We start from the raw sequence: 22567 nt of genomic DNA on the forward strand, positions 1-22567 counted from the left end.
GCAGGAAGCCCAGCTTCAGCGATTTCTGCTGGGATGAGCAGGCTTTGGGGGATGTGGATTTGCATGAAGAAAGTGGAAGCATCCACATCTCTACCATTTAAGCTGGACCATGCAGCCCTGTGGGACCAGGCATCCCTCCAGGACTTTGCGGGGGGGGGGGGGGGGGGGAGCAGTTTGGGGCTTGGTGTGTGCCTGTGAGCCTGAAGCCCCCCTCTGCGAAGAGCCCATACCCCTCCGCTTTCCTCGCCGTGTATTTTGCAGCCCAGCGCCAAGCGAGCCGGTAGGTTTGTGTCTGTTGGCCCGCGGCGCTTGGCCCGCGGCGCTTGCCGAGGGCCGTTTGTGCGGTGCCAAGGCCATATGCTAGAGCTGATCAAAATGCGTGTTGGGACTGAGTCATGCTGGAATCCAGCACTAGCTCGGGGAGGATGTGCAAGACTTTGGGAAATGACAGCCCGCGCTGGTACCCGAGCGGTGCTTCCCACGCTGCTGCCTGCTTTGCTGCCTGCCCCTGCGCCCCAGCCCCCCCCCTCCCCAGCCCAACAGCGAGGCTCCGAGTTGCTCCCCCAACATGTCATCTAGGGCTATAATGCTGTAAAAATAGACTATAAATGGAGCATTTAAAATTCAGCAGGATCCTGGGCTTATTGATGGTGTTCAACAGCAGGGTCAGGGTACGTATTGCCCCTCATCCCAGTAAGTCATTTATGTTAATGACTGTGCTACAAACTGTTTTAAGCAACAGTAAATCTATTAGAAGCATCCATATTTTTTTTGCCTAATTAGTAATATTACCGTCAAGATATACCAGAGACCTTTATGAATAAAAATTACAGGATGAATGCAGTGAATGTGACCCTACCAGGCTAGAGCGAGGTGGTACGACCCCGGGCAAGCCCTGTGGCGCGGTGGGCGGGAATTGCCTTTTGCAGAAGAATTAGCTGCAAATATCTTGGTGCATCTTATAATAGTAAAGGAGACAATGCCAAGTTTAAAAGCATCCCAAGCCCATAAAAAGGACATGATTTTGGTATCGCTAAGCCCTGCAGGACTAGTAAGCAGACACTAATTTGCTTCTGCAAACCACCGGGCATCCTCAAATCTGTCAGGGGGTTCCCTTGCCTGGCCCAGTCTGATAGAGCGGCTGCAGGACAGCGAGGGCAATTGCAGCCTCTGCTCCAGGGGGGGTGGAGCCCCTTGCCCCCCACCCCAAGCTGTGCAGGGGTGGGATTTGGGGAACTGATGCAGGGAATTTTTTACTTTGCTGAAGCCTTTTTACTTTGTAAGGAAATCGGTTTCTTTTCACAGCAAGAAATACGATCTTTAAAAGCACCTGCTGGAAAATTGCATTTTCCTAATTGCATTTTTCTAATTCTATTTAATTTTTGGTGCGTGTTTTTCCCCAGAATCACTCTCAGTAGATAGCTGCTGCAGGGATGCTCCGTGCCTGGCTTGGGGCAGGTCAGGGCGATACCTGTGGTACTGCCAGGCTTGTGTGGGCGCATGGGCTGGGCACAGCGGGCACTGAAACCACATCAGCCACTTTCTCAGCATCTTCCATCCTGGCAAGTCTCTTCCCCAAAAGCTGCTAAAGGAGCAGGTGGGCTCGGCCACGGCTCCCAGGGGTGTCCTCGAGGCCACGGTGCACCCAGACCCTTTGGCACACGCGCAGACTGTAACCTCAGCCCTTGACCTCCCAGGTGCCCTCGTGCCATGCAATATGCAATTTTTGTTTCATGCAGGAAATGAGAGAAAAGCCCCAGTTTCCTCTTTTTCTCCCATTACAGCTCTTGCCCTGGCTGCAGGGGCTGCAGGAGGCCCAGGGCACGGGCAGCACCTCGGTTATTTTGCAGCCAGGGGCACCCTGCTTTGTGCTGGTGAGGTGGGGGCCAGGAATCTCCCTGGGGAGCAGTGGGGTGTGGAATTTTGGGGTGCAGAGGCTGGGAACTGGCCCAGGGCCCTTTTCTCCAGCAGATGGAGGCATTGCTTTGCTTCCACAAGCTCCCAGTTCCCAATCCAGTCCCATGCTGGGAAAGCTGGGGCTGCGGACTGGCACGGGGGCTGGCCAGCCACAGAGCTGGGAAAGAGGGAAATGGGGGTTTCGGGGTGGTGGTGGTGTAGCAGCCCCCTTGCTGGGGGGCACCAGGATAGATGGTCCCCAGCCAGCCGGGCGAGGGGACACTAGGCTGGCTGACAGCCTCATGGGGATGGCGACTGCAGCTTGGCCAAGGGCAGGGATGGCCTCCAGGGTGTCCCCCGGGGCTCCAGGACAGGGAAGGGCACTGAGAGGGTCACTTCAGTTTTCCTTAGAAGAGAGGCGCCCCCACCCAGGGCCGCTGGCTCCTGTCCTTGACCCTACTGTGATGCCCCTCCATGCCTCAGTTTCCCCAGGGAGAGAGCTGCGGTGCAGATCCCCAGTGCCTGGTTTTCCAGCCTCCTCAGAGAGGTTTCGCTGGGTGTGTACATCTGTGCACGTGCATGTGTGCGTCTGTGCACTCTCGTGTGCATGTGAATCCTTTTAACACCCCCCCTCCAACAGCCCTGCAGGCAGGAGGTGAGGTGCAGCCTTTGCACCCTTCAGCTTAAGCGTATCCTTATAAGCACTCTATTAATAATTAATAATAGATTAATAGCAGTGGCAGTTTGTTAACACATACGCATTAATCATTTATTAGTTATTAATATGGACTTTAGTACCTTCTGAAAGTTGGTTTAGCATTGTTTATTAAGGGCTTTGCGGGGTTGATGGTGGCAATGACCAGCTGATGGGCTGCAAATCCCAGCAGAGCTCTGGGGGGGGTTAACGGCTGCCTGAGCCCTGGGACTCCCCTGGGCTTGCACCAGGCTGGAGCAGGTCTGGGAGCACAAAGGCACCAATCCTGCACGTGGTGCAAGTGTCTCCAACCACCCTTTCGGGTCCTGCCCAGCCCCACGCTTCCACCTTTGTCTGCTGATTTTGGCTTTTCTTATTTGAGGCACATGGAGAAGAAAAGGGGGGAACAAACCAGACGAGCCACAAAAGTCCCTTTTTTTTTTTCTTCCCCCCCCCCCGCCCCAAATACATTTCACATGCTCATGACATATAAAACTGTGCCGGGGCTGCACTGCCCAAACCTGCCTTTGCTCCCGGCTGCAAGGGTCTGTGCCCGACCCCCCCACCCCCACCCTCCCAGGTAAAAAAACCCACCCCAGCCACCGAACAAGGGTGCGCGGTGAGGCCGGTGGGACCCCTGGCACGACACGGCATGCACGGCTTGGGGAGCGAGGGGGCACTGGGCATGCGGGGGGCCACGGGCACCGGTGGGGGTCATGGCAGGGGATGGATGGGGGGATCTGGGCAGCCTCCCCCGCCCAGGTCGGGGGCTGGATCCTGGCAGTGACCGGCTGCAGTGGGGAGCAGCCCCGGGAGCACCTTGGAGAGGACTGGGTGCTGCGCCCACCGGCTCCTTCGCCCCCCACCCTGCTGGGGCTCAGCTGGGGGCACCCAACACCCGTGGGTGCAAGAGCAGGACGGGGTGCAGGGGATGATCCCAGCAGCTGCTCTAACTTGTGCCCCACGCAGGAAAGCTCATGGGGGGGCCCCAGCCCCCAGCCCTGGTGAGCTCCTGCCTCCCATGCAGCCCCAAAGGGCCGGGGATGCCTGGCAGGGGGCGGGCAGCCACCTCCTCCAGCTCCCAGTGCCCAGCCTGAGCGCCGCCGGCTGGAGAAGGGGCATCCAGGTGGGGGACATGCTCCCCCTGGAATGGGGACAGAGGTGGGACCTGCAGCAACCTCTGCGTGTGCACATGGGAGGAGAAGACGAGGAGGAGGAAAGTGATGGGCTCCCTGGCCTCTCTAAGTCCCATCCAGGGTCTTCCCTTCCAGCTGTGCCAGCTCTGCCCCTTCTCCCACCCATACAGTGCTGCCCTGAGAGGGGAGCGCGGGGACACGCACCCGTGGGCATCAGCGCTGGAGGGTGCAGGATCCAGGCGGACACGACGGAGGTGCCAGCTGGGACCTTCTCCCTGTGTCTGCTTCTGCCACTGGTTCCCCAGCTGGTTCCTGCGAGCCCTTCTCCCCTTCCTGAGGCTGCATCGCTGCCCTGTGCAGGACGAGCCAGCTCCCACTCTCCTGCAGACTTGGACTTTGCAAACCACAGAAAATGGACCCAAAAGTGCCTTTTGCACCCTCGCGAATCCCGACTCCCCAGCCCTTCACCCTCACTGCTCCTGCAGCAGCTTGGGCAGATGCAAAGGGCTTTGCCTCACCCTGGGGCTGCTCCTTCTGGTTTTAGTGACCTTGGCCTCATTTTGCCTCTTTTCTTCCTTTTTTCTTGCTGACACTTCCTCAGAGCCCGGCCTTGGGTGGGTTATTATTGCTTGTGCAGGAGCATCCCTGGGCACCCGCATTTGCAGATGCTGCGTCTTAAATCTGCCAACAGGAAGCTATCACGGCACGGCTGTGCCCCAGGGGGTCCGGCTTTGCCGAGGGGCTGGGGGAGACCCCCAACTCAGCGCAACCTCCCCCGGCACCCCAGTCCTGCATCGCCCCGGAAGACTTTTCTCTTGTAAATTCATTAAAAAACATATCATTGGACCAACCCCCCCCCCCCCAAAAACAAACAACAAGAAAAGAGAACCATAAACAACCACCAGGAAAGTTTTCCGGAGAGTCTCTTAAAAAAAATGGGAAAGGGGGAAAAAAAAGAAGCAGGTTTTTTTTTTTTTCCCAGGCCCAAACGCTGCTGATCTCTTGGCAAGAGAAATGCATAGTTGGTAGCAAAAATGTTGGCTACATCAGGAGCCCCTGGAGCTGCGACGGCTGCTGAGCCATTGTGCCCCAAGGGCTCACCACAGGGCCGGGACAGCCGTGGCCATCGCTCCCCGCACCTGAGGTCCATGTGGTTCTGACCCTGCTGGCCCATGGCACCTCTGCATGTCTCCGTCTGTGTCCCAGCACTGCGAGGTCCTGCCACCAGCCCTGGGACGTCCCTGGTGCTCCCACCACCCCTTCGACCCCGTTCCGCCGTGGCCGTGCCCGGGCCCAGGCAGCAGACAACGGTTCTCTTCTGGGAGAGGCTCAGATCATCTTCATGTTGAACTTTCTGGCTCCTCCTTGGCCAGTGGTGGTGGTGGGACCGTCCACCTTGCGGAAGGAGTACTCCACTGAGAAGTTGTTCTTGTGCTGCCCCCGGCCCCGGCTCCAGACGAAGAGGAGGAGGAAGCAGAAGAGCACCACGCCCAGGAAGGTGATGCAGCCCATGGCCGTGGAGACCAGGATGGTCTTGAGGTCCAACGTAAACTTCAAGAAGACTTGCGTGTCATTGTGGGAGGTGTCGTTGAACTCGCTGAGGTATAAAGTCCGGTTTGCGTAGCGGGAGCCATCAGCCGGGCGACCCTTGACCGTCAGGGTGGCGAAGTAGGTGTCGTTGCCGCCTGCGTTGCTGGCGATGCAGATGTAGGTGCCACTGTCCTGCACCTGGGCGAAGCGGATCTCCAAGGTGCCCCCAGGCAGCACGGTCACCCGCCCCGTGCTGCGGGTGGTGATCATGCGGTGCTGGGGGGACACCCAGGCGATGGAGGGGTCTGGCTCCCCGTCTGCCCGGCAAAGGAAGGACACGGACTGCCCCTCCCGGGCTGTCACGTGCTGCAGCTTCCGATCCCGGATCTTGGGCTTCTGGCAGGTGAAGTACTCGAAAAGCACAGAGTCCGGGAAGTCGCGCAGGGCATTGCCCTGGATTTCAGGGGGCGAGGAGCACATGGGCTGCTGCCCGTCGAAGTTGAGCGTCTTCCGCCGCTGCAGGATCCAGAGGAGGCGGCAGTCGCAGGCCAGGGGGTTCCTATCCACCCGCAGCGTCTCCAGCGTGTTGACGGAGTGAAAGGTGCTCTCCTCCAGCGTGGAGAGAAAGTTGCTGGAGAGGTTGAGCAGCCGGATTTGTCTCAGGCCGGAGAAAGCCTGCGGCTCCACGGATATCAAGAGAGCGCCCACGATGTGGAGCTCCTGGAGCCGGATGAGGTCTTTAAAGGAGCCCTTCTGCACAGTGCTGATGGGGTTGTAGGACAGGTTCAGGTACCGGAGGTACACCAGGTTCCTCAAGGCAGCGGCAGGCACGGCTGTGATGTTGGTGTAGGTGATGGAGAGCGAGGTGAGGTTCAGGCCCTGGAAGCTGGTGGGGGAGACGTCTTCCAGCAGCGGCCAGTTGTCAATCTCCAGCTGCAGGAGGTTGTAGAGCTTCTTGAAGTTTTGGTCCTCCAGTGCAGAGATGCTGAGGTGCCGGAGCCGCAGCACCTCCAGGTTCTGGAGGTAGGAGAGTGACTCCGCTGAGATGGAGGTCAGGTTGCACTTCTCGATGGTCAGCTGCTCCAGGCCGAGCAGCCCCGAGAAGGCCCGCTGGGAGATGTACACCAAGTCGTTATCGCCCACCTCCAGGCTCTTCAGGTTTCGCAGGTCCTGGAACATGTAATCCAGCAGGATGACGAGTTTGTTCTCGCTGATGTCCAGGAGCGTGAGGTTGGTCAGCTTGGTGAAGACCCCTGGGGGGATGAGCTTGAGCTGGTTCCCCCGCAGCCGCAAGGTCTGCAGGTTGAACAGGTTGCTGAAGGCGCCCGGCTCCACATTGGAGATGATGTTCTCACTGAAATCCAGCTCCTCCAGCAGCGGGTACGGGGAGAGGTCCCCTGGGTTCAGGCAGCGGATGCGGTTCTTGTTGAGCTCCAGGATCTTGGTCTCGGTGGGGATGCCCTCAGGGATGGAGGTGAGCCGCTTGCGGTGGCACACCACCGACTTGATCTGCGGGGCACACTCGCAGCGGGCAGGGCAGGCTGCCACCCGCGGGGGGCTCAGGAGGACCAGGTGGAGGACCAGGACCAGAAGCCACCATGTCATTGTGTAGAGCATGGTCTTACGGGCTCACTACTGTTCCCCCATGTGCCTGGAAGGAAGAGAGATGCAGAGTGAGTGGCAAGCCTGGGGGAGGCTAACAAAGTCCTACCCAGCCCCAGATCACCCGTCTGTGGGCTGAGACTGGAAAATGCTCCCCAGACCGTGGCCTGTGGTGCTGGTAAGGCCCCAGCACCCCCCAGGAAACCCACTGGACCCCACTCTCAGCATCTAATGGGTGACCTTGTGATTGTGCCCCATGCAAACCTGGGGTAAACAAGCCCCACTGCCCGCACGTTCTGTTGGGAGAGCACAGGAACCGAGGCAGGAGGAGAGGTTTGTGAAAGGGCAGTGCAGGAGCAGAGAGATGCAGCCAGAGGCCTTGCAAACTCATGACACAGGTGGGATGCCACATGTCCTCGGCTCCCCCTGCAGCTGCAGCGAGGTCTTATCTGGCAGCACAAATCCTTCCCAAGCCCTGGGCTCCGTGAGGTCCCCCAGGACAGGGGATGCTCAGTGCTGCACGTAGGGACCTGTCCTCCCATCCCTGTCCCCAGCATCGCCCTCTCGGAGTGGAGATTAAGGCAGCTGCGGGCACAATCTTCACAGCAGAGGGATTAATGCCGACCCTGCGCGGCGCGGTGCCCTGGCTGCCCTCCTTTCCAGGGATTAGCACTTGGCTCTTGCTTTCCCTTTTCTCTGCTTCCCCTTTCCCACTGCCCGTCCCTTTCCCCGCCCCAAAGCCGCTGGGCTGCCACTGCCCCTGGAAACGCACTCCACAGTCCCCCTTTCCGTAATGAAGCACTGTCATTAACCTAATTAAGTGGCAGAGCTGCTTGGTTGGGGTGCTGTGGGGTATTTCTGGGCCTGCATGCACCCTGGCATGCCTGCCTCCATGGGGAGATGCTCACCATGTCCTGGCAGCCCCTCCTTCTCCTCTTCCTCCCCCTCCTCCTCCTCCTCTTCCACCTCTGACTCCTCCACCTCCTCACTGCCAGAGTTTATTTGCTTTGTGCCCTCCCAGGTGTCTCCTGGCCACTGCACCTCATGGGCAGGAGGCAAGAGCATCCCTCTTCCCAGCTGCTCTCCATCGACAGTGTTTACCTGCGCTCCAGCTGCCCTCACCGGGGACAAACCTGCCTGTCCCTGGGACGTCTCCACTCACAGACTCTGAGCCCTGCCTTCGCTGTTTTCCAAATTTTCAGCACGGCCAGACTGATGGTTTGAAGGCGCAGTGGGGCACCGACCCCTCGAGCACAGGGGACCACATCCCATCACTCCCACAGCACTGGGACAAACTGGTGTGCAGTACCCGAGAGGCAGCCAGGCTGGCTCCAGCCCTTCTGCCTTCAGGGAAGCCCAAGCCCTGGCTCCGGGGAGCGGAGCGCTGGACCTTGTTTCCTTGCCCAAGCCCCCACCCCCTCACTTCTGTCCCTCTGGGTGCATCAGGGACCCCAAACGCGGCTGCCAGAGCCCAGCCAAATGTGGGGAGGGGGGACGGGAGGATGCGATGTCTGGAGCCGCTCAGCCCATCACAGGTTTCTTCCAACCTAAATGATTCCATGGCTTTTCCTATTCCACGAATCCATGACTTTTTTTTTTTTTTTTTTTTTTTGGTGCGTGCCTTAATCTTGTCACATTTCCCTTTTTCTTCCAGCGACTCAAACCGAGAGGGAAGCGTTCCCATTTTTCACACAACCACAGGGAGGGGACCAGCAGCTGGGTGGGATGCAGCATCACATTTCCTTGCTGGAGGACAGTGGGGTGGGACCAGAGATGCCCTTGATGCCCCAGCCCCTTCTTACCCCCTCACCAGCTATGCAGCCCCCTCCAGCAGTGCTCAGGCTTCACCATTGCACCCAAACCCCCCTGTCCAGTGACTGGGGGTCCCCAAATGCCCCCCAAGCACTGGAGGAGGGATTTGGCTGGAGCTGCTTGGCAGCTTCTGCCTTCGGGGAGGCTGCTCACAGCCGTGCCAAGAGCCATTTTGCGTTCGGCTCTGCCTGGCTGGTGGCCTTGGGAACCCGAGCTGGCTCTGGGATGGGGAGGGGCGGCTTCCTTGGTCCCCCCACTTCAGAAGGCTCTGCTCCTGCTCTGCTGCAGGGCTGAATGGGCAGGATGCACTCAGGCACGACCTGCAATCCCACAGGAAAAACACCCTCCCAGTTGACTGTGACGCATTTTTTCTAGGTAGCATCCCTATGCTTGGCTGTATCCTGTGCCTGCCATCACGTCCCCCAGGGGCTGGGGGTGGGTCTGGCCCCTTCCCCTGCCCACAGCCACGGTGCTGAGGCAACCCGTGAGCACGCCAGCTCACCGCCGTGTTTATTATGAATGAGCCCGCGGTAACCATACTCCACTTTTGGTTACTACTCCGGCCACCTGATCCTCTAAGCAGAGGTACGAACCCGCTGGCGTTGTTTTACCCAGCAGCCGGGGAGCAGGAGCCATGGCCCATGGCTATCCTCCCCGCTCCGCAGCTGCAGCAGAGCACCCATGGGTGCTCTGGTGGAGCTGGGCACGGCCCCGACACCCTCAGCAAACCCCACAGCAGGGGATTAATGGGTGCTGGATGAGCTTCCCCCCCCAGCAAATCCAGGTGGATACACGCTCTGGAGTGGGGGTCTCTGCTGGCCCCGGAACATCCCGCAGAAGCTGCCCCAGCTGTGGAGACCCCATGTCCCCTGCAGTGACAACTGGGACCCCATGGTCCCCATCCAGCCTGGGCAGAGCCCAGCACAGAGCTGAGCCCACTGGCTATTAATAGCTCATGACTCCGACAGCGCGGTGCTCTCCAGGGCTCACCTCGTCCCTGGGGGCTGAGGCCAATTAAGACTCCAGTTGAAGGCCTAGATACAGGCTCTTCTTCACATTTAATTTATTTTTAAAAATAACACGCCTGCTGCATGCAGGGCTGGGGAACAGAGCCGGGAAAGCCTGCGGCTGAGGGGCTGCGGCACAGGGTGGGGAAGCCAAGCAGACCACCTTTGGCTACCTCGGAGCCCCTGAGAGCAGCCCCCAGCTCCTTGCCCCCCTCCCCACCAGGACAGGTGGCCACTGAGCCTGTTTTGTCCCAGCCACCCCAGCACGGTGCTCCCCAGCCGCCCGGTTCGCAGATGCTCAGCTGCCAGCCGCCCCAGCTCGCAGGTGGGGTTTCGCTGCCTCGCACCACCGCTGCTCCGGGAAACGGAGGCGGCAAATCCCTGTCACCCGCTTCGAACGGCTCCTGCTTTGGTGGCACACGCTCGGCACACTCGGCTCCTCAGACAGCAATTGCTCCTCAGCCACCATTCCTCCCTTTTTCTGAATAAAGACCAGAAAATAAGCCAAGGGTGACATTTCTAGGTTCCCCTGTTTTGACATCGTGCACGTACAAATGCTTCGGTCAAAAAAGCATCTTGTTTTATCATTCCATTGACTTGCAGGATGCAAAACGGTCCTGCTGAGACCTTCTCCTTCAAGAACCCCACCACTGCTGCTGGATGAGCCTGTGTCACCTCCTTCACGGGTCTGCCTGGGGAGGCTACATGCTTGGGACAGGGGATGCAGGGGACCCCAGGGGAGGGTGGAGACCCCCAGGCAGGGAAGGAAAAACCAGGGCAGAAAGCAATGCTGGGACCCCCATGCATTTTTGAAAGGCTTATCCTCAAAACACCAATGGGGGGAATGTGTGTGCCCTGACACACAGGTGACAGGGAGGTGGCAGTGCCAGCAACCCGTGCCAGCACATCCCAAATTGACATGAGACAGGAGAGGGCTCCTACAAACACCGCCGGCAGCCAAACGCTGCTGGAAACACCCCGAGCGCTGCCTGCTCGATGCTGCTTGCCGGCAGCCAGCCCTGCCCTGGCAGCGAAGCATCCCAGCTGCCTGCCCACGGCCGCCCTCGCTCCCCGGCTGCTGTCCCCAGCCTGCCAGGCTCTGTGCCAGCAGCTCTTCGGCGCAGACAGCGGCACCTCCGCGCTCGCTGGGGGCCATGCCAGCATCCTCGCAGGCGCCACTGCCCCGCTCAGCCTCTGCACTGGATTTGGGAGGAGGATGGTGTGGCCGAGCATCCCTGCCGAAGCAGGGTGGTATTTCCCCTGGCTTATTTCCAGCTTGCCAAGACTGCTCGGGCAGAGCGCCGGACTCTCCATCAGCACAAACTGCCTGTGCTCCCCGGTCCTGGGTTATCAACTAGATGAGCTCTGCGTTCCCAGGAATGGGGTACGGCTGCATCAAGCAGGCTCGATGGCTCGGCTGGGACTCAAACCACTCGGAGCTGCCGGCTTGGAGCGGAGGACGCGCGCGCTGAACGGGGACTCCACCAACTCCCACGGGTGGGTGCCAGGCTGAGCTCTGGGCTTTGCCTCCGGGTGGGAGCCTTGGCACGGGGAAGCCCAGAGCCAGAGCCCTTCAAGACCCGAAAAGGAGCCCAGCTCCCCAGTCCTGTGCCAAAACCCATCCAGACGCCTGCTCCTTCCTCCCCACTAGAAAACCCCGTGCCCCTATTTATACCCTGCAACAACCAGCAAAAGCACAGCCTGCCCACGGGGGTCTTGGGTTGCAACGGAGACACCCAGAGCCCCCGGGACGTCTGCTTCGTGCTCAGCTCTCACTGGTGATGCTGCCCAAATCAACCTGTAGCACCTGCAGGCTGACACTGGCCCCCCGGGGCAATTTTAGGCATTTTTCAGAGCTGATACAAAAAAAATCCGTGCCCAAACGTGAAGTCAGGGATTTGAACCGTGTATTTCCAGCCACGGCTGCAGGTGGCTTTGCTCACAGCAGAGCACAGTCACCAGGGACATTTTCCAAGGGCACTGAAACAGGGACCAAAGGCAATCTTGTGCTGCTCAGTGTCTCCAGGGTTTCTCCTGCCACCACCCAAAAATAAACCTGTAGCTCTTGCAGTTTTATTTTATCCATTGCCTGGAGTCTGCAAAACCAATGGGTTTGTGGCCACGCTGAGCTTGGAAAACCCACAGGAAAGACCAGGGGGCATGGGGAGGATGGAGGTGATGGGGAGGAGCTGAAGGAGCACCCCTGGCTGGAGGAGTGACACCAGCAGGTTTCTCCCTCTGCTGAGGGCAGCAGAAACAATTCTGCTTATGCTGGGGAGTGGAGGAGAATAGATCAGATCTGAGGCATAAACAAAGAGGCAGAAAACTTGGAGGGTCAGAGGAGGCCAGTGACGTGCCTGCGCCTTGCTCTAGCGAGGCTCTAGTGATCAGGCAATTAGCAAACCAAGCATGAGAATAATCCAGCTGAAACAGGGAGAGGAGGAGAGAGCTGGGGATAAGAAGGAAGAAAATCAATCACCAGACCTAATGGAGAATTATCTAGCGGAGAGTTATTCCTAATCCCATCAGAGTCTGGCTGGGAAACAAATTCTTCCAGCTCTGCCACTCCACAGCATGTTTTTCTGGGTCAGTTCAGCTCCCTGCAAAGCCGGGTGGGAGCAGGCAGGAGGCAGAGCGGGAGCAGCGGCGGGGACAACCGAGCGGCTGGGTGGGCGGCGGGGCAGCCTCCGCAGCAGGAGGGCAGCCGGCAGGCTCCGTACGGTGGGTGCTCCCACGCCGCGGTGGCTCGTGCCTGCAAGACCTGGCAAATGCCCCAAGGTCACGGCTCCCCGGGGCACCAGGCAGCCAAGTGACTGCAACCAACAGCCATGGCAGAGCCCAGCAGGGACCCGTGGTGGCTGTCCTCCTAAGAGTCACCCTCCTGAGCCGGCTCAAACAGAAACAGGCTTTCCTGACGACTCACAGTGATGGAAGAAGAAAGTGTCGGAGGAGGGATGTCTGCGAGGAGACAGGCTCCTGCTGGGCCACTGCAGAAAGTGTCCCGAAGCGTGACTTCAAGGGACTGCTTGAACAGCGTGGAAACCTTCTGTAGAAGGGAGTTACTCAAGTGACTGGCAGCTGCTGCATCCCACTCGTCTCCCCCTGCTCAACGGCCCCAGGTTTCGGGGCCAGCCGAGACGATGCTGGAGCATGAAGGCTGTGTGAGCTTTCAGCAGAGGCAGGATTTACCCTTTCTACCCAGCAAAAGCCACGACTGATGTCTTAACGGAGCTGTCTTCCCACCCTGTGATCCCATCCTGAGTCCTAGCTGAGTCCTCAACAGTCGAAACCACAGGACTCTCCACTTTTCCTCCCACGTGGAAACTCCCAACCCTCACAAATGCTGTGAAAACCCAGAAATGAGGATTCCCTAATGAGCTAAGACACCAAGGAGACAACTTGAAAGAAGCCACGGCTTATTTTTAGAGTCAACCTTATGATTCTTGAGCACGTGGCCCAGGCAATACTGCACAGGCAGCCACAGATTGGCCGCAATCTGCTTTTCTTCTTGATAGACGTCATGTCTGAATCTCTATCTCCACAAGATGCTCCCGGGAGAGAAGACATTTAGATACGACCACAATGTACAACATTTCTAAAAGGTCACTGCATGTACTAGGGAACGAGGTGCAGGAGCCACTCATCAGCAACAGGGGCTTTGGGGAGGTATTTAACATTCCACAAGCATCTTTATTTCTCTGCCAAGGTGAGTAACTCCTCTAAAACGCGGGAAGGGGGAGCAGGACTGGTGGGTGCTACATTCTTATTTCAACCCAAGCAGTTGGCTTGAACCACCAGCCAGATCTGAATCCCGACACCCACCGGGCGATGGTGGCTGAGAGCAAACCTGGCCCAGACCTTCACGACCTCAGCACCTGCTGGACCACGCAGGAACCAGGGCTGGGCTCCACTCCCTGTCTCCAACCAGAACGCCTTGCTGGTGGTGAGCTGCTCCACTGGCATCGCTCAGAAAACACTGGAGTTGAGCTTGGGTTTAGTCAGGGGCGGTGGTCCCCGGATGGGCACCGGGGATTATTTTTTTCAGGACTCCCAGCAAGTTTCTGCTGCGCAGTGAGAACTTTTAATTTGCAGAAGCCATTAATGTCATGGGCAGGATGAAGAGGGTTGCGAAGGCAAATGCAGGCTGACGATCCACGTCCCTGGGACTTCACCCCAATGTTTTGCCATCACTGTCTGTCACCCGACCAGCTGCTGGCCACAGATCCCATGGTGTCCTTGTCCCTGAGCACCCACTCGGCTGGGAGAGGACCCAGCAACGAGCTCAGAGGCCACCCGGGTCTAGGAGGCTCCCCCCTGTAAACCACCTCCCCGCTCTCCCACTGAACAGCAGGATGCAGCCCAGGAGGCTTTGCAGAGCTCCTCATCCAAACCAAAGCTCCTCATCCGAACCAGCCTGGGGGGCTGCCCGTACTCAGGTTTCTCCCCAACCCAGCACCAAGAGTGGGGACGGGCAACCCGAGCCCCTGGGAAACGTCCTCCTGGCATCTGTTGGGTTTTAAAGCCCACGCCACGATGCTGCTGCAAGATGTAGAAAACACACACTCCTAACAGCCCCATCCAGCACAGCCTTGCCTGCCTGGCTGTCACGTACCCTGGCTACGAGCAGAGCATCTCAGGACGCAGGGCTGTGCTCCTGGCAAGGGCTCCTGCCCCCACTGAGACACAGATAAAAGTCATTAAATGAGAAAGGGGAATTTGCTCTTTCTCCTGCAGCTCCTTCCCCCTCCTGCCTCCCACGGCGTGTGGCTGCTTTACGAGCTCATCGCGTACCTTCTGCACCAGGGCTGCCAAAACCCAGCCTGGGAGCAGCACCCCAGGAACAAACCCTGGGCGGCAGAGAGCACCGGAGCCCGTGTGCCACGCATGGCTGGAGCCACGTGGAAGGGGACGGAGGGAGCTTGCTGGAACCTGGCCAAGCAGGACATCCCCAGGCAGAGTTCGCTGTCCCCCCTCACCGGGAGCACCCATGTCCTGCCACAGCATCCGAAGGGGCTCCCAAGCAGCAGGGACAACGTGCCACCTGGCCACGTGAAGGGGCCCTGCGTCTTTGCTCCTCTAACCCAGGCAGCTCCATAATAAATGAAGTACAGGAGCAGGATGATTAATAATCGTAACTGAAAAGCATACACTGTAATTAGCCACCTTTCAGAAAGCTGATTGATGACGCTGCTCGGGGGCGCGCGGCGCGCCCAGGCTGGCACACATGCAGCCGCTGGCCCCAGCCCCGGCCAGCACCTGGCAGAGCCCCCCCCCAGCTGCTGGTCGAGGACATCGCAGCAGCCTGAGCACCAGCTGCTTCCCCACAGGCTTTGCCCCGGCAAACGACCTCATTTGTCCACCTGGTCCAGCGCGCCAGCCCTCGTTAGATTAGGTTGTTCATTAAGCTCAGCATCTTGGTGATGCTGGCCTGAGCCCCTTGGGAGTCTGGCATGTAAATCACACCGTGATCGATGCTTCCAGCTGCCGGCACTGGACCTTTGATGGCAAAGTCTACTCTTCATCCCTTACCTGAACCGCAGTGGCACCCAGCGCAGAGCCAGGGTTGCACAAAACCAAGTCAAGGCGGTCACAGCTACCTCTCCAAGGCACACAGATAAAATGACCGCTATTTCCAGGCTTGGCCCTCAGAGAGGACCCTGCTCCTGAGGGCTCAGCCCCAGGGGTGCCCTCACCCACGGCAGGGGGTGCAAGGGTGCCTGGCACGCTGGCGAGCCCGGCTTCCCTCTAGAGAGGGAGCCTGGAGCCCTGGGGCCGGCTGCTGCCAGCCCACGGGCACCTCACCTCGGGAGGGTGATGCATCACTTGGGAGGCTTTAATTCAACCGGGCGGCTGGACCTGTGGGCAGGATGAGCAGGATGAGCAGGCTGACAGACAGATGTCTGCTCCGAGGACAGGGCGGGAGAGGCAGCCGTGGGGGGAAAGCAAGCGGTCCCAGCAGGACTGCTCGGCTCTCTACAGGATAACGAGCTTTTTGTGGCTCTGCTAGCAAACCTCTGTGGGTGCAGGGGGGTGAGAGGGGCAGGTATGGAGCCCCTGATCTGCTGGAAACCCTGCTCACAGCTGGAATCCCAGGCAAGGGGAGTGCAGAGCAACAGCCTCCCCTCCACCTTTCAGCTCTGCTCAGCGTCAGTCCTGGGCTGAATGCATTTTTTAAGACCTGTCCACAAGCTACTGCATTGGCAATTTCATTGTCATCCCAATTACGATCATGGGAGCAGCGAGCAAAGAAAGCAAAACGCCATTACAGGGTGAAATAACGCTTGACATTGCAATCTATACCTCATCCTGCCAGTGGGAGAGAGACCGAACCCCCCACTGTAATAAGTCCCTGGGAAGGGAGGGGGACGGCGGACTCGTCCCAGCCCTGCCTGAGCCCTGGGAGAGCAGAGGCCCCCCCAGCCTCACTGCTCAGATTTCGGAGGGGGCTGCCCGGGCCCTGGGGGGGGTGTCCAGCTGCGCCAGCCCCGCATCTCCTCCAGGCTGGAGACTGCAGCAAGTGGTGACATTTGAAGCAAGACACGCTGGTGTCTGTCCCCAGATCTACAGCTTCGGGGCATCAGCTGTGGCTGCGGGACCAGGGCAGCATCTCCCTTCCCACACGCAGCCCCAGTGAGGTCCCCACAAGTCAGAAGTCTCCATGGCAAGAGGGGAAGGGGATGGCAGGGCTGTATCGCTTCACTCCTTGTCCAGCATCTTGACAGCAGAGCAAGGGCAAAGGCTCCAGAGCCCCTCTCCCAGAGCTGGGGGACTCCCGAACCCCATGAAACCCACCCAAACCCCAAACTGCCACTCTTCAAAGCGATGCTGCGCGTGCAGGCCAGTGCGGCCAAGTCTGGGGTCCCCGCCGCTGTCTGCCAGTGGCCTCAGAGGGTGTAACAGAGCTGAACGCCCCTGAGCTTCACATCACACCCCCACTTCAGTTACTTTTTCTTCATTTTGGGGCCATGGCAACAGGCAGGAGATTTCTCAGCTGTTACGTGGGATAAACCACCAGCTCGATGGTACCAAGTGCTCCACACTGAAAAAGGATGGTGGGGACGAGGAGGGAGCTAATGCCACCAAGCAGGGATGGCCATGAGCTAGAAATGAGTTGGATTTCAAGCATCCCAGTGTACAGATCCCATGAAGTGCAAGGGCAGGGATGCTGCTGTCCCCCCCCGCCCCTGCTCAAGCCCGGGGGGTGCTCACCGTTCTGCAGGTCCGGGGCCGCACCAACATCTGGGTCTGCCGTGGCATCTGAGATCGGGGATGTTTAGACAGCAAAGTGTCCGGCACAGCCAGCCTCGGCTCCTCTGGGCAAAACAGCACAAGGAGACAACTGTCAATCACCTTTCCACAGTGTCCAGCACAGAAATCTCAAATAAATGCCCCCAGAACCCAAGGACGTGGCACACGGGCACCTTGCAGAGAGGGGAAGCATCGAAGCATCCATAGTGTTGCTCCAGCCCAATGTGTGACCTGACCATTCCAGCTTGCCCAATTACATCCATAAAATGATACAGCACTTTGTATCCTGAAGTGTCCTCTGACAAAGAGGAGAGTGTTGGAGCCAACAGCAGCTCTGGGATGGAGCAAGGGAAGACCCGGCAACGCTCCTGGGCAATCACCTGCGGGGATGCCAGGAGGCAGCACCCCCACAGCAGGTGCCCATGGGCAGCTCGCCAGGAGCCCCCTCATTTGGGGAGATTCGACCCAAACCTGGGAGAAGTGCCCTGTCCCACGTCCCTCCCCGGGGCTCTCTGCAGGGCTGAGACATGCTCCCAGCCCTGAGGGCCGGTGCAGGGGATGCAGGACACCAGCCTGCGAGCACGTTTCACTACAGTTTGCTAAAGTGTTTTGAGCTCTCTGGATCAACCTTAATTAGTCTGTAATAAAGAAAGAGGGAACTGAAACAGCTCCTTTTTCAGGGGAAATCCACACCCTCCTGGTTAAGAGACCACAGATGGTCCCAGGCTCGGGTCCTGTTCAGCTACACTCACACAGAGATGCTGTTACAGAGATGCTGTTACAGCCTGGCAGCTGCTCTGACCTCTGCTCGAGACCCCAACTCATCTCTGCCCCCTGCTCCTGTCCAGCCCAGCTGCCCCAGAGCTGCTCAGGGGGCACGGCAGCAGCTGGGGAGGTTAAGTCCTGCTGAGAGGGGACCGGGGAGCCTTCGCCAAAGGAGCTTTCCATCGCTGGAGAACAGTGGAGAAAGGAGGAACCGGCCCTGCAGCGGCAGCCCGAACCATGTGCCACCAGATCCCCCGCTTTGTGCTTGGGGGGGACATCGCCAGTGGCACCGGAGCTGACCCCAGGAGGGTGGGTGCCCCTGCCCGGGCAGAGCCGCCCCCCGCAGCCTCCCCCCACATGCTCCTGCAGCCCCAGCGCTGCCCACCTGCTGCTTCTGGATGGGTAAAACTGCACTTTTGGGGTCCCCGGTGAACCGAGAGTGCACAGCACTCCAGAGAAGCTGAAATTCCTACAGGAAAGCATCACTACCCCAAAGCGAAAGATGGAGGGATCCCCCCAAAGCCCACCGGCTCGAGGCTCAGCCATGCAGGTGCTGTGTGGGAGCTCCGCTTCCCTGGCCACCCCTGAGCCGGGGGTCCCACACAGCCCCTGGGGGGTGCAGGGTGGCTGGGCTTCACCAGGGACTGACAATCCCAGCCCGTTCCCTGCTCCAGAAAACCTTCCTCTTGTCTGCTTGGCCTGGGGGAACCTCAAGTTCTCCCTGGGAGGGCAAGCACCCACATTTCCAGCTGCCAGGTCCCAGTGTTGCCAGCAGCACAGAATCATGGAACGGCTGGGGTCAGAACGGATCTCTGGAGATCACCTCGTCCAACCCCTGCTATGGCAGGGTCTCCTAGAGCAGTATCTCCTAAAGACCAGACCAGGATGCCCGTGTCAAGCTCCTCTGGGGCAGGAGCCCCCCACCCTTGGCACACACACACACACCAAGTCTCCCAGCCGCAGCGTGCAGATGTGCACAGCAGCAAACCTGCAGCTCATCCCAGCCCATGAGAGACCCACAGGGGCCAAACCACAAGAGACCCAGACCCCAGGAGCCCCCCGACATGCCCCCGCTTCAGGACACCCAACAGTGTCCAGGGTCCAGCCAGCCAGCATCATGCTGCCCTGGCATCTGGGAGCGCGGAGCATGGAGCAGTAAGCCAGAGACTTTTGTTCATTAATGGAATTAGCATCACACTTCCCAGCCAGGCAGGCTTCCACTTGACCTTCAGTTATTGAAGTATGAACAATAAAAATGATGTGTTATTGTGGAGGGGGTGTCACAGGCCGTTCATTTGAAATCATCTCTCTTAGTAACATGCGCCCCCAAGAACATCTTTTTGCAAAAGTAAATAGGAAAGTTTGGAAAACCATCTGAGAAAGAGGAAAAATTCAGCTCCACCCATCCACAGCAGCAGCCCGGCAGGGACAGGCATCTCCTGGCTTCTGGGGAGGGCAGAGCCAGAAATGACCCCAGGGAGAGAAATGGAGAGATGGGGCAGAGCTGTTCAAAAAAAACCCCAAACCCCCCAAAAACCCCAAACAACAAGAAGAAAGAAATAGAGAAAAGAAAAGACCTGTTTCTTAAGAGTCTTGGGAAAGTGGGAAGTTACTGAGATGGAGGCAGCTGAGCTGGACCCCAGCAGCACAGCATCAATCCAGCATCAAGCGGTCCCTGCACTGGGGACGGCTCTGTCCGTGTTCTGGCATGAACCATAACTCACAGGCCAGCAACAGCCGCGACCCAGCAAGAACCTCGGGGCAAATTCATAGGGAAAAAACCCACCAACAAACCCAACTGGCAGCTGTGACGGCTGGTGCTGGATGAAACAAATCCACCAGATCACAACCCCCTTTGCCACTGCAACAGCAAACAACTTGGGCCTGAACTCTGAATCCAGAGGCTGCCAGATGTTGGTGCAGGACTGAGCAAGGCAGGGAAAGGCAGCGGTGCTGAATGCCAGCAGGATGCTCCCTTAGCTGGAAATCGCTTTGCCATGAGGCTGGTGCTTGATGCAAAAAAAGTAAACGTGAAGACAAGAGAAAGTGTTCCCTGAATTGATGAACCAGCCTCCAAAATAACTCCTGGAGCAACGCACGGCTGGGGCAGGACGAGGAGGGATGTCTGGCATCACCAGCTGCACTGCCCAGGGAGCAGATCAGAGGCTCCAGATCCATGTCAGCCCTGGGCACAAGGACTAATGAAAGCAGGAATTCCCCCCCGCCTTCCATTTGTCACACTTAATGCTTATGGAAAAAGGTTGCGATTTAGAACTCATTTATGTCACTTCATCTTTGGTTTGCAATTGCAGGGTTCTGCTCGTTTTCCACCCCCAGTTAGTGTTCAATTACAGGGGCGCTGCTCCATCCCGCCTCGCTGCTGCACTGCAACGGAGAAGAGACAATGGTCCTGGCCATGCAGCTCCCCCCAGGTCTCCAGAGAGGAGATGTTCTGTAGAAGGCTGACCTGAGAGCAGCCTTTTTCCTCTGGCAGCACGAAGGGAAGCAGATGGACTTTCTTTCAAATGAGATTTAAATGGAAAAACACAAAATAGCTCATTCTGCCAATATTGAAGAGTTGGCGCCCAGCTGTCCCGAGCACGGGGAAGGTCAGACCGGGTGACCCTCTGGAAAAAGAGGCCAGAAGCACCAACCACCCGCACGGTTTGCTCCTGTGGCCGCACCACTGAGGCTGGGTCTGAAACAGCGGTCAAGGCACGGCTCCGGGCACAGAGCTCAACACCTTATTTTCCTCCCAAGGGAAAAAAAAATAACCCACCTAAACTTAGGTATTATGGTCTCCATAAACCAGATCACTGCGAAGACTCAGCCAATGGAGTTTGGAAGAGATGCTTGGTCAGAGCCGCCTTAGTTACCCTACCTGGCACTGCAGGATGGTGCTCTGCAACCCTCTGCTGCTCACCAACCCGCTAGGGGTGGCACAAGGATGGTGCTTACGAGGCCTTTTGAAGGTAGGAAGCACCTTCCTGAGCCTGCCTGGGTCTTACTTGGTCCATCCCCAGGGGCAGCACATCGCTGCTCCTCTGACTTGGGTTGTTTTACAGCCGTCCTGGCTGCCCAGCCACTCCACATTACAGCCAGAGCTCCTCGCTTTGCTGCGCCCCAGGCAAGCTGGCCCCACAGCTCCTCAACGCCCCTCTAAACTACTTCAGCCTGCAAATGAACCCTCTCATCCCTCCAGACTGAAACAGCATCCAAATAGAGCAAGAAAGGCAAGCGAGACCTCGGGGGCACTTTTCTGGAGATGCTGAGGATGCGAGATGAGTTGAAGGTCAGGCACATCCCCTTGACCCGCTGTGTCTGCTTGCATCTGTGCATGTAAGTGGCCACGATATCCCCACGCTCCTGGCTCTGAAGCCAGCAGGGGCTTTGCTACCTCCAGAGCGATGGGTTGCTCAGCCCCAGGGAGAAGCAGGATGGTCCCCACTCCCGGGCTCACCCCAGGTCCCACACGGCCTCCTTGAGTCTCCTGGGAGCATCAGGGTCCTGCCATGTAACAGGGACAGCACTTGGGCTCAAATGTACCCAGGGCAGTGAGAGGGAGAGGGACAATATTTGTTTCAAACATTTCTTCTGTTCCCTTTCTATTAAATATTTTCCCTCCTCCTTTCAGAGAACTTCCTTTATTTCTCCCCATCTCCCTCTAGCAACGGTATCTGGGAGAAACAATGAATTTTTAATAGGAGGGGGCGGTGGGAAGCAGGAGACCCTAAGGCAAAGAGATAAAACATTGATCTATTAAATAACTCCCATTATCACAAACCCACATTTTAGGGAGAGGGAATCGCAAGAAGGACCATGCAGCTTCGGACGCCGACATCTGCTCACGCTTGGGGTCGCAGCCCCTGCTTTTCTCCTAAACCAGTGCCAGGGGGAATGCTGAGCAAAAGCAAGTTGCAGACGGGGCGAATCCTGCTCGGAGGGACTTTCCTGGCCTTGCCACATGCACACGGTCATGGCCGAGGCGGCTCTGGGTGCGCGAGACCCCCAGAGGCCATTGCCCAGGCAAGGGGAACCCTCCAGCTCTCCCAGCCCGCAGCACTGTGGGTTGTCCCTCTGCAGCAGCTCTTGCCATCACCTGGTCCCCACATCCCCCCGGGCTCTGCAGGGACAGGGCTCACCCTTGCAGGGTAGAGGATGCCTGGCTCCCCATGGTGCCTGGCCCTGCTGCCTCATCACACGGCTATAACTAAATATAGTCCCCAGTTCTCTTTTCTTGTAGGCAGAACCAGTGCTCCGGGTGAAAGTCCTTTCCCATGAACTCACTGTTGCTTAATAAAGCACAAACCCTCGGAGACCTTGATGCTGGGATCTGTCATTTTAATTCTTGGTGACACTTGTTCCTCTCCACTACGGTACGTGGCCGCTGCTATTTTGGCTGGCACATCGGGAGCCGAACAAGAAGCCCTGGTGCTTCACATCTGAGATGTTAAGAGCTGGGATGCAGCTTTAAAAAACAAACCCACATGATGGATGGGGCTGCAACCTGCAGCAAAGCTCACGGTGGCATGAAAGATTCAGGGAGAGGAAGGCAGGAAAGCAAGGAAAGATCTGGGGGGCAGCCAGAGGGCATGGGAAGGAGGAGGGGGAAGGAGAAGGGCACGTGTTGGGGCTGCGGCTGGCTTTGCCACTCAGGACTGAGCCGCTTGGCGAGATGGATGCTGCCTCCACTCCCCAGCCTGGTACCTGGGATGCCTACGTAGATACCAAGGCACCGTGGCAGCCTGGGGATGGCAGCCCAGAGCCTTCACCGTTTGCTTTTTGAACTTGCCCACAGGGAAGCAATTTCTCACAGTTTGCCCAAATTATCCACCCAAGTCCCTGCTATTTGGCCACACTGGGGTGAGTTTGCTCCT

The 22567-nt window shown here is 58.2% G+C and overlaps 1 protein-coding gene across 4 annotated transcripts in view; it reads right to left on the reverse strand.

The window, feature by feature from the left end:
* Positions 1-3829: 3829 nt before the first annotated feature.
* The window catches only part of LINGO3 (leucine rich repeat and Ig domain containing 3), a 32116-nt gene continuing 13378 nt past the window's right edge, over positions 3830-22567 (reverse strand). Inside the window, exons 1-4 of one of the 4 annotated variants that reach the window (XM_080382284.1) lie at positions 19415-19813; positions 17397-18322; positions 16887-16990; positions 3830-6907 (exon numbers count right to left, since the gene is read on the reverse strand). In XM_080382284.1, coding sequence (XP_080238410.1) covers positions 5056-6873 — 1818 coding nt within the window. In that variant the 5' untranslated portion in view covers positions 6874-6907; positions 16887-16990; positions 17397-18322; positions 19415-19813 and the 3' untranslated portion in view covers positions 3830-5055. Of the gene's footprint in view, positions 16991-17396; positions 19814-22567 lie in introns of those variants that run through there. The other 3 variants (XM_080382283.1, XM_080382282.1, XM_080382285.1) reach the window with 3 other exon arrangements.

Source organism: Falco punctatus (genome assembly GCF_963210335.1).
Source record: "Falco punctatus genome assembly, chromosome: 4".
Classification (NCBI taxonomy): Eukaryota; Metazoa; Chordata; class Aves; order Falconiformes; family Falconidae; genus Falco; species Falco punctatus.